The sequence below is a fragment of the Hippocampus bargibanti genome, linkage group LG06 (assembly GCF_051943395.1).
Source record: "Hippocampus bargibanti isolate YZ-2025 linkage group LG06, ASM5194339v1, whole genome shotgun sequence".
Taxonomy (NCBI): Eukaryota; Metazoa; Chordata; class Actinopteri; order Syngnathiformes; family Syngnathidae; genus Hippocampus; species Hippocampus bargibanti.
Genome location: NC_142739.1, coordinates 25,548,364 through 25,560,080, shown reverse-complemented (window position 1 = coordinate 25,560,080; position 11,717 = coordinate 25,548,364). Strand labels below are relative to the sequence as shown.

The 11,717-nt window shown below is 42.4% G+C and overlaps 1 protein-coding gene across 1 annotated transcript; it reads left to right on the top strand.

Moving 5' to 3' along the window:
- The first annotated feature begins 3,118 nt into the window (after window positions 1-3,118).
- On the top strand, window positions 3,119-11,646 carry pbx2 (pre-B-cell leukemia homeobox 2). Its single transcript, XM_088998540.1, has 8 exons — window positions 3,119-3,513; window positions 4,764-4,837; window positions 5,356-5,600; window positions 7,822-8,012; window positions 8,100-8,235; window positions 9,358-9,499; window positions 9,689-9,768; window positions 10,112-11,646. The coding sequence occupies exons 1-8, from the start codon at window positions 3,128-3,130 to the stop codon at window positions 10,193-10,195; spliced, it is 1,338 nt and encodes a 445-aa protein (XP_088854666.1). The 5' UTR covers window positions 3,119-3,127; the 3' UTR covers window positions 10,196-11,646.
- Window positions 11,647-11,717: the final 71 nt, after the last annotated feature.

Genomic DNA, 11,717 nt, shown 5'->3' with positions numbered 1-11,717 from the left:
TGCCTCTTTTTGGTGAAACACTACGTTTTCAGACCAAACGAGTACAGCAAAATGCATTGACGTGATGGAAGGACTGCTACAATGTGTCCTTTTTTCGGTCAGGGGTGTTCCTTCAGTAACGTAGGGTGAGGACTCGTCTCCAACTCAAAAACAAGACTTCCGGACTATTCAGTGCGAGTCTTAAAATGTAAAATAGAGCTATATGCGGTGGAATCTTTGTAAAATACGCTCAGGAGGAGTCATTTGAAGCCATTTTACAAATTATGGACACAACTTGTCCAGAGACGTCGGTTGTCCTTTAAGGGTCACATTGTTGAAAGGAATTCTCAGCCCGAGAGCCACAACCTAGGCAATTTATCGTCTTTCTCTCCCGTTTCTTACAAAACACAAACTAGCCCAGCAGGTCGTGGCTTGTCGCCTGGCAGAAATTGCCAGCAAAATGAAACTTTTCTTACATTCCTGCGTACGTTGTCGAGGGTCAAATAGTAGTCGAAGAATGTTGAGAGGAGGAATCCAATCTTACCTTTTTTTCCGCCTTCTGTAGCTTCTTTTAAAATATCACCACGGTGAATGTTTGCATCTTGGTCAAAATATTAATGGCGTTAAACTGCCTCTACTCCCCCCCCCCAAAAAAAAATACAATCGAATAAAAATAATTGTTGCTGTTTAGTGTGTGTGTGTGACTTGCTTCACTGTGTCTTCCTCTTTGAGCTGCACACAGCCCACTCCTGCGGCCATCCGCGTGCCCTCCCTCCCCCTGTTTTGGGGTGGATGGCGAAGAAGTAGTCAAACAAAAGCAGAAGCGAGAAACGAGCTGAGTCTCGGTGAGGTCACCAAGGCGTTGCGTTTCAGAGGTGTTGAGCTCCTCCAGTCGTGTTGAAACAGGCACAGCGAGCTTCTTCTGACAGCATTGTGGTTTGGTCTCACTTCCTGTTGATTCGCAGCTGTCAAAAAAAGGAGTTCAGCTGCGTTCTCTCTCGGTCTCCCCTTTTTCTTTGTTTCTCTTTTTTTCACATTTTCTCCCTCTGTGTGTGTGCGTGTGAGTGTGTGTATGTGCACACAGACACACGCTCACGCAGACACACACTCACACACGTATCTAGCTATTTTTTGTTACCCGGATGCTGCTTTTTTTTAACTACTTTTAATTTTGAATTTGTTTTGTGGTAATCAAAGCTTACTTATGTTGTTTTAATGTAAACACTTAAAATAATAATAATAATAATAATAATAATAATAATAATAATAATAATAATAATAATAATAAATACGTCTGTGTAAGCTCTCAGTCGTACAGGAGTGGTCCATTAATGAGAAGGTTTCTTACAGATGACGGCTGAAGAAACATATTCATTAATAATAATAATAATAATAATATCATCATCATCATCATCATCATAATTAATAATAATAATACATTTCATTTATAAGCCCCTTTCAAAACTCTCAATGTCACTCTTCAGTCACAGGAGATGTTTTTCTGTGGGTGAGCAGCGGCAGCCACACGTGCCAGAGTTCACTCAACCCGGAGGTAAATAGATAGAAAGCTAGCTAGCTAATAGATAGCCAAGAGATAGCCAGTGTGACAGATAACCAGCTAGTTATATAACTAATAGACAGCCAGCCAGACTGGCTAGCTAGCCGGCCAGTTAGCTAATAGGTAGCAAATAGATAGCTAATAGAAAGCTAATGGATAGCAAATAGATAGCCAGCTAAATGAACTGAATGAAAAAAAATATTACAGTCAGAGATTGGAATTTTTTCTTGACCTTTTTTTGAGATGAGTCTTTGTTTTTGTACTTTATATTGTATTTTTTATAGCACTCCATGTTGAATATGTTCAGAAAAATATAAATAAAGCTGTGTAATTTTTTAATGATATATTGCATGTTTTTTATATTAGCAAATCATTTTACATATAATTTCACATTATTTTTGGGAGTAAATTAATTCAAGCGACCAAAAAAACTGGGGAGCCAGAAGAGCCAGCTCTTTTTGGTGAGCCAAGCCAATAGAACCGGCTCTGAAAAAAGAGCTGGAATTCCCATCACTACATACTCGACTCAAATTAACCTTATTAAAAAAAAACAGTCGTAAAATGTTTATTTTCCCTCTGTAACGTTCCACTATTTTTTTGTTCACTTTTTTCTTTTTTTTTTAATTTCAAAACATCCCAAACAGTGTATTTTATATACATGTAATGTTTAGATGAAATAATTTCGATTCTAATTTTGTAATCATGTTGAGGGTGAAAGTAGCCATTGTTAGCTTGCTCTGCTAAGCTAACGAACGAACGCTAATATGCGAACGTTGCTCGCCAAGCTGTATTACACCCCATTTTATTGATTCAACATCTTTATTGTGAGGTAATTCCAAGCCACAATTATTATATTATACATGAAAGAATGCACGATGAATCATTTAAAAAAAGTTTCAGAAAAGAGGAAACTCGTTTTATTTGCTCACTGGAGTTATTTGTATTTGCACAAGCAATTCTGTGTCATGTCACCCTCTGACCTATATATGAATTTAGTCTGTCTATGCATTTTTTATGCTTTTTAGACTATTTGGTAAATTCCCCGTGACCCTTCGAAGACCAACAGGTGTATGTTTGTGTTTTTTGTCTGATCACACTAACAATGTTTGGGGTTGTTTTTCAAGTTCTTTCTTGAAAAGCATAACCACTAAAATAACATACATTCATTTATAGAATGTACACTTTCACCATATCAATATTCACATGAATCTAAAATTATTGACAAACAATGTGATTGTAAAGAATGGCGTTCTAAAGTATTTTAATTTTGGTGCGATGTCATTTTTTGTTGTTGTTCTTCCGAATTCAAGATGGCGCCGCGAGAGTGGCTTCGTTTCCAAGGGCTTCTGTATTTTGTTTTTCTACTTATTCCTTTACTCTTCCTTCCATAACTTTTCTGCTATGAAATGTAAATTTCTCCACTGCTAGACTGCTGGAATGAATGAAGGCCAATTCTATTTCGAGGTGAAAGAATGACAACAAGATTCTGTTTTATTGAGGCTAGCTGTAGCGTCAAGGAAAAACAAGTAAATGAACAGAACGGAGTCCTGTAGCTTCTAATGTCCACCGCTAGGGGGCCTTTGGCCCGCGATGCCTCCGGGCTGGTGGCCGCCTGGTGGAGTGCGGGTGACACCGGAGCGGTGGCGCTGGTGCGCTCAGTCGGCCAGCAGCAGCAGCAGCAGTCGACGTCGCCGCCACTGCGCGTCGCTCGACGAGATGTTGCAGCCGCAGCAGCCTTTGACTGCCAACGGGGCCTCCAACGGCCGGGGCCTCCCCATGAGCGGCCACCCCGGAATGGCTCACCGAGCCGCCCCTCCGCCGCCACTGTCGGCGCAGCGCCACCGCCCCGCGGACGAGCCGCCGGCGGGCCTGGAGAACGGCGCCGAGAACGGACACGAAGTCCGCAGGGACATCGGCGACATCCTGCACCAGATTATGACGATCACCGACCAAAGTCTGGACGAGGCGCAAGCAAAGTCAGTCAATGATATGCGATTTTAGTTGGAATTTGAGCAACTTTATTTTTGACGGGCTCGATTGACAAACTTAAGTTTGTCCAACTTGCATTTATTGTTTGTAGCCTTTGGCCACCTGCTAACTGCTTGCTTCTAACTACAACCAAACATTAAAACGTGAATATATATATAGAATAACTGAATAATAATTCATTTTGTTGCAATATTTTTTCGGGGGGGGGTGTCGTCTGTACTGGAGCTAACCTGGAAGGTAGCCATTGTTAGCTTGCTCAGCTAAGCTAACGAACGAACGCTAATACGCGAACATCGTTCGCCGAGCTGTATTACACCCAATTTTATTGACGTAAAACATTTAATGCGATATAATTTGTAGAAATAATTTCCACAACGCTTCCAGTCTCTCGTATGTCGCCCTTTTTAGCCGCTTGTGCTGACAAGCGAAATCCAGTGGCTGTCAGCGTCTGTGTTGTTAGCATTTAGCTAGCTGCTAACGGAAGCAGCGTGTTTTTTATTGTTTTGTTTGGTTTTGTTTATATTCCTACCACTTGTTTTTAACCAGTGCTTGTGTTGTTGGCGGCTTTTAACTACCCGGTGATTGGAATCTTGCTTATTTTATATTTCCAGTGATTCCTCGGTTACCTTGAAAAAGTAACATTTACTGGTTACTTGATTTGAAAAGTAACGTCCGACTGCGTCAAATGTGTGGATTTTTTTTCCACCGTGATCCAATAATTTCTCCACAAAATGTCACAAAAATAATGACAATCAAACAACTCTGGATATATAATCACAATAATAATAATAATGATAATAATACATTTTATTTCTAAGCACCTTTCAAAGCTCTCAAGGACACTTTACAATCACAAAACAGGGACATAAATAAAACCACAGATGTAATTATAAAAAGAACAAAATATAAAACTATACAGAGAATGATATATGCAAATGTTCCCCAACCTGTTTGCGTAAAGAACCGCAGACGAGGAGCTTTGAAAAATTGGCAGAGTTGTCAAACATTTGTCACGGCCCAAGTCATGTTCCAATTCAAATTCTGATGCATTTTTTTAAATGACAGTTTTTCTGCATGTGACTAAACATAAAGAGGCTACTTATTTTTGAATGTTAATCAATTGTTAATCAAAAAGTTTATATTCCTGCCTGTGCATCTCTGTACCGTCACCTTAGAATGACGTCCCGTTTTTGTATATGATCCTAACCGCCTCACGTCTTTGCTGTTATGCTCACAGGAAACACGCGCTCAACTGTCACAGAATGAAGCCCGCTCTGTTCAGTGTGCTGTGTGAAATTAAAGAAAAAACAGGTAAGCGCACACACACGCTTCTCTTACCTTTGTCGTCCTTGTGTGTGTTTGTGGTCTTCTCTCATCAGCGGCTATGAAGCTCTGCCCCTTTTCAAACATCAGCTTTTAAAAGAGACAACAGCTAACCAAACACACCTTTCAGCAAAATGCGCACCAGAGACGTCTAATACTTGTTGTTTCAGGCTAGGCTGGGAGTCACTTCGCATGGGCTCGCGAGTGTTGTTGATATGTGTCGTGATTGTAGGTTACTCCCTTCATTTCGTGGCCTCTTTGTATCGCATCTTGAAAAGTTGTCATCAAGGGGAATTTGAAACACTGTCGCCAAGAAATGAAGCTAAGAGCAAGAACATTAGTTCATGTTATACAGAAAAACGCTGATTAAAAAAATGTACTCAAGCAAATAAAAAAAATGTACAGCATTGCCTCAGACACTTTTATTTTGAAGTTTTGGCCCACCAAGCTTTGAGACGTAGGGCTTAGCTTGACTCATCTTCCAAATGTTTCTGTTCTGCCCACAGGTCTGTCCATGAGGAACAACCAGGAGGAGGATTCTCAAGACCCCCAGTTGGTGCGTCTGGACAACATGCTGCTGGCTGAGGGGGTGGCCGGTCCGGAGAAAGGTGGCGGGGCGGCTGCGGCCGTGTCGGCGGCCACCAGCTCGGGCGGGATGTCGCCCGACAGCTCCTTGGAGCATTCGGACTACAAAAGCAAGCTGGGTCAGATCCGCGGAATCTACCACACCGAGCTGGAGAAATACGAGCAGGTGGGGCCAACGCAATCTCTTAAATTCAGGCTTTTCCGGTGTAGAAGGCTCACTGGAGTACAAGGTGCACTCCCAATGAATGGTGGATTTTCAAACTTTTTCCATATGTAAGGTGCACCGGAGTATAAGGCGCACCTTCATTGAATGAAAAAAGTTTTCCAAGTAAAATATCTAAAAAAAAAATCCAAATATAATACAGTAAAATCTCGTTATATCGATATTCTCGGGAGTCGGAAAAAATATCGATATAACCGGACTATCGATATATCCGATCCTGCGGCATGTAAATTTTCTCCTTGCGTTCATAGAAATAGTATCGTAATAAGCAGTACTATCGATATAACCGATATCGATATAACGAGACTTTACTGTATATAACTATAGAAACGTTTTCCAAATACAGTGAGACCTCAACTTACGAACTTAATTGGTTCCCAGACAGAGTGTGTAAGGCGAAAAGTGTGTATCTCAAAAAAATAAATCCCATAGGAAACCATTAAAATGGGAATAAACCGTTCCCGGGTTTCCATAAAATATAATTGTCAACTAAATAAGCCTTAAAATTACACACAACATACCTTATTCTATGTATAATAAATGTGCAATTGTATTGTAATGAAAGAAATACACTGCATTGTATCATAAAGTCACTCTATTTACATTTGTGATGGTCATTTATGGCTTGATGGAATGGCGTTGGAGGTCGAAGGTCAAAGGGAATTGCTGTTTGGAAAGAGAGGCGCATTACATGACGACTGTAATTAAAGAAATAAACTGCTGTAAAATAAAGTTTTATTTACCTTTTTGATGGTCGTTGATGGCTTATGGAAGGAGAGTCACCTTCCATAAGGACTGTTGGTAACTTAACCTCTGGTGCTGTTCGGTCGTGTGCTTCCGTCGAAGATCATTCCGCCAGCCGTGGTGGGTGTGTATTATGAACATAGTGCTTATTATAAGGTTTAATTTTCATAAATTTGACGTTTGTAAGTTGAGGTTTTTGTAAGTTGAGGTCTCACTGTGTAGGTAACATCCGACTTGCGACTGAGATCCGTTCCGACCAAACGGTCGTAAGTCAAAATGGGCGTAAGTCGAAATCCATTCAAAATGTTGAATAGAGACTCAGAGGCTAAATGACTCGCAAACTCACCCCTCTGGTGCCATCGCATGGTCGATTGCTGTGTGAGAGTGAGATGCTGGCTGGCCAAAATTGTCGTACACGGTGCCGACCTGCTAACGCGTTGCGGTGCCAGGCGAAGAATTAAAATTGTAAAAATAGGGTCTAAAGGTCGTGGTCGTAAGTCGAGCCGGTTGTAAGTCGGATGTTACCTGTGTAAGGTACATCACGTTATAGGGTGCGAAAGTAGAGGCTGGGGTTACGCACGACTTCTTCTACGGGGGGAAATGGAGTCGTGGCTGTTGAAATTAGTTGCGCGACCTGTTGATCAATATTGTCAATATTACTTAGCATATAAGCCGCACCGGCGTATAAGGCGCAGGGTCATCTTTTGAAGAAAACAAAGGCTTTTGGGTGCGCCTTATACACCGGAAAATATGGTAGAGTAAAGTCTCGTTATATCAATATTCAAGGGAGTCCGAAAAAATATCGATATAACCGGGACTATCGATATATCAGACCCTGTTTGCATGTAATTTTCTCCGTGCGTGCATACAAATAGTATCGATATAACCGGGACTATCGATATATCCGATATCGATATAACGAGACTTTACTGTAGTTGCGGCTTGAATGTGACTGTAAAGTGTCCTTGAGAGTTTTGAAAGGCGCTTAGAAATAAAATGTATTATTATTATTATTATTATTATTATTATTATTATAGCCCTTGAACATAGCACTAACATGGAAAGAAGGCCAATGCTCCCCCTCATGGAAGGGACAAACATTGCCAGAGGCCATGGCCAGCACTTTATCGCCACCCAAGCATGATGAAAACAAAACCCAAACAAATTCGGGAATGGCACTCTAAGTCATATTTTCAATTCCCGAATACATTTTTGAATGACAGTGAATGAGTTAACTATTAGCCACTTTAGCATGCTAACATGTAGCCATTTGACTACATTCACACATTAACATTTGCATGTGGGCCAAAAAAAAAAAAAAAATCGGGATAAATTCTGGAATGGCAGTGAATGAGTTAATGTCTGTTGCAAGTCCATCATGCGACCAATCACATTTTGTGACCTTTGCGTTTGGTCGCAGGCGTGCACGGAGTTCACCACCCACGTGATGAACCTCCTGCGGGAGCAGTCGCGCACGCGTCCCGTCACGCCCCGCGAGATCGAGCGCATGGTCGGCATCATCCACCGCAAGTTCAGCTCCATTCAGACGCAGCTCAAGCAAAGCACCTGCGAGGCCGTCATGATCCTCAGGTCGCGTTTCCTGGATGCCAGGTGAGCGCTTTGCTACCGCACGCCTTCGGTCGGCCATCTTCTGGCACGGGATTTCTTCTTAGACGGCCATTTTGATGTCCCCGTCAGGCGTAAGAGGCGAAATTTCAGCAAGCAGGCTACCGAGGTGCTCAACGAGTACTTCTACTCGCACCTCTCCAACCCGTACCCGAGCGAAGAAGCCAAAGAAGAACTCGCCAAACAGTGCGCCATCACCGTCTCTCAGGTACAAAGAAGCCACAATATCCCTGTCTCTCTCTCTTTCTCTCTCTCTCTGTCTCTCTGTCTCTCTCTTTGTCTCTGTCTGTGTCTCTTGATTTCTATTTCTGTCTCTGTTGGTCTCTCTCTTTCTTTTACTCTTCATTTGTCTCTCTGTCTGTCTATCTCTCTCACTCTCTTTCTGTGTCTCTCTGTCTGTGTCACTTGGTGTCTGTCTGTCTGTGGTCTCTCTCTCTGTCCATCTTGGTCTCTCTCGGTCTCTCTCTGTTTGTCTCTCTCACTCTCCCTCTGTCTCTCTGTCTGTCACTCTCTTTCTGTCTATCTCTGTAGGTCTCTCTCTGTCTCTCTTACCCTCCCTCGCTGTCTCTTTCTCTGTCTGTCTGTCTCTCTTTACCCCTTTCCCTCTCTCTATCTCTCTCGGGCTCTGTCTCACTCACTCGCTCACTCACTCACTCTACTTCTGACTTTCTTTCTCGGTCTTTCTCTGTCTGTCTGTCTCTCTATCTGACTCTCTCCCACTCTGTCTCTCTCTTTCTATCTCTCTCTCTTCCTCTTTCTGTCTATCTCTCTCTTTGTCTCTCTCTGTCTTTCTCACCCTCCCTCACTGTCTCTTTGTCTGTCTGTCCGTCTCTCGCTGTCTATCTCTGTAGGTCTCTCTCCGCCTCGCTCTCTCTCTCTCTCTCTCTCTCTCTCTCTCTCTCTCTCTCTCTCTCTCTCTCTCTCTCTCTCTCTCATTCTCTCTCTCTCTCTCTCTCTCTCTCTCTCTCTCTCTCTCTTTCTGTCTATCTCTCTAGGTCTCTATCTCTCCCTGTCTCTCTCACCCTCCCTCACTCTCTCTCTGTCTATCTCTCTAGGTCTCTCTCGGTCTCACTCACTCACTCACTCACTCACTCACTCACTCACTCACTCACTCACTGTCATTCTCTCTCTGTCTTTGTCTGTCTGTCTCCATCTTACTCTCTCTCTTCCCCTATGTCTCTCTGTCTATCTATCTAGGTCTCTCTGTCTCTCTCTGTGTGTCTCTCTCACTCTCGCTCTTTCTCTCTCTCTCCATTGGTGGAACAAGTTGGACTTGCTTTGACATATACTGCGTTCTTGTGTTTACTGAGCTTTATTTTTTTTCCGGCAGGTCTCCAACTGGTTCGGCAACAAGAGAATCCGCTACAAGAAAAACATTGGCAAGTTCCAAGAGGAGGCCAACCTGTACGCCATGAAGAACGCTTTGGGAGCGAGACAGGGCGACGACTCGCCACACACGCCCAACTCAACAGGTGCGCCCTTTCCTTTGTCCTCCTCGAGGGGATTATCACCGTGCAAAGTGAATTTCGGGCGCTCCGCATTTCAAAAATGACAAACCTCCACAAAATGGCCACCATCTGTCAATATGTGAATGTGAAAGTGGCGAAGGGTGTGCGGTACGTAAAATGAAATGAGTTGACGCGTGGCGTGTGCGCTTTCAGGGTCGGGATCCTTCTCCGCCGACCTGTTCCTCGGGGTCCCGCCTGTCAACGGGGAGGCCGCCTATCAAATGGGGGTCCAGGTAAATGGTGCCGCCGCATGTGTAACAAATAAGAAACTATTAGAGATTAGACAGAATAAGAAGTTATCATATTGCTTACAGATGCTGGTGCTCAGAACGTCCAGGGGCGTGGTATTCAAATCAAGAAAACTATGTTTTACTAATGTATCACTTTAATTTGCATATACGCTCAATAAATAGCTTGGCAAAGGGTTGCAGAATTCAGGCGTCTGTCATGAATGTCTGCGTCTCCTGCCCGCAGTAAAAGACAATCTTTCTGTGTTCGAGTCTTGGTCCACAGTGTCCGATTGAACATCTCTGACAGAAACATCATCAATATTGTGTTTGTTTATGTCATCTTCAGGCCAACGGCAGCTGGCAGGCTCGAAGCTCGCCCCCGCTCGGGACCTCCCCGCCCCACAGCGACCAGTCGGATAACTCGGACTGATCCAACACAATAGTACCCCCATCCCCCACCCCCTCACGCCCACTTTCATTTTCCAGACAAAACGATTGAGGAGCGATAAAGACAGAACGAATGACATCACACTCACTGCCGCTTCTTTTCATTTTTTTTTTCCTTCCTGGCTTTTATGTTTGTTTTGGCTTTTTTTGTTTTTGAGTGGAGTGGAGGAGTTGGAAGTTTGTGTCGTGTGCATGCAGGGTGTGATTAGATTCTTATTCATATTTCCATCAGGGGTTGTCAATTTTTCCACTAACATGTTTAGTACAGTGATACCTCTGTTTACGAACCCATTGGTTTACGAACTTTTCGGTTTACGAACGTTAAATATATGAACATTTTGCCTTAGCATACGAACTAAAATTATCGCAGAGAAAGCACCTACAAGGGATCATTCCTCTAGATCAGGGGTGTCAAAGTCATTTTTTGCCGCGGGCCACATTGTAGTTATGGTTTCCTCTCGAGGGCCGTTATGAATTTGGGGAACCCATTAGAATGTTTAAATCCCTTCAAATATTACATATAGAGCACACAGCAAATTAATGAATAACTCGTTTTCAAATCTGAAGTCAAGAATAATGACTTTTATTGTGGTTGACATCCAAAAATATGAAATTTTGGCTCAGATTTTAGCAATCATCATGGAATTTAACAAGTTTGATTTGCTTTCGCGGGCCGAAAAAAAATGATGTGCTGGGCCGGATTTGGCCCGCGGGCCTTGACTTTGACACCTGTGCTCTAGATGGTAAAAGAAGAAGGTTACGTTCCTCATCAAGTGTTTAATGCTAATGAAACCGGCCACTCCATCCCATCAAGCCATCAACGACCATCATAAAGGTAAATAAAATGACTTTATTACACAGTACAGTTTATTTCTTTAATTATAATACCATAGCACATTTATTGTACATAAAATAAGGTATAGTTTGTGTAGTTTTAAGGCTTAGAAAATAAAGTAGCAAATTATGTTTCATGGAGACCAGGGAACGGATTATTGTCATTTTAAGGGTTTCCTTTGGGAAATTAATTTTTGGTATACACACTTCACCTTACACACGCTGTCTGGGAACCAATTAAGTTCGTAAGCCAAGGTATCACTATGTATGTGCGTGTGCGTCGATTGCATTTTCCCGGTTTGAAGCACACAAAAAGTTCAACTTAGACTTAGAATTGTTGCTGTTGGATGACTTGCGACTTGACGAGAGCGAATGAGGGCAATAGAGAAAATCCAAAGACTTTCTATGTTTTTATTATATTGTTTTTTTTAACAGGCTTGTGTGTGTATATGATATCTATTTTTTTTTGTTTTATGCTTTTGTGGTTTTTATAATAAGCTTGTTGTGTGTGTGAATGAAAAATATTGTCCTTTTTTTCTGTACAGTGAAACACCTGTATTCTCTCTACCTCTTTTACAATAAATTTGTGTATTCACAAACGCTGGCCGTATTCTCCAATGTATGCTAACAGCGGAGCTTGGAATTTGGAGGTAAACAAACCTCCGCCGGAG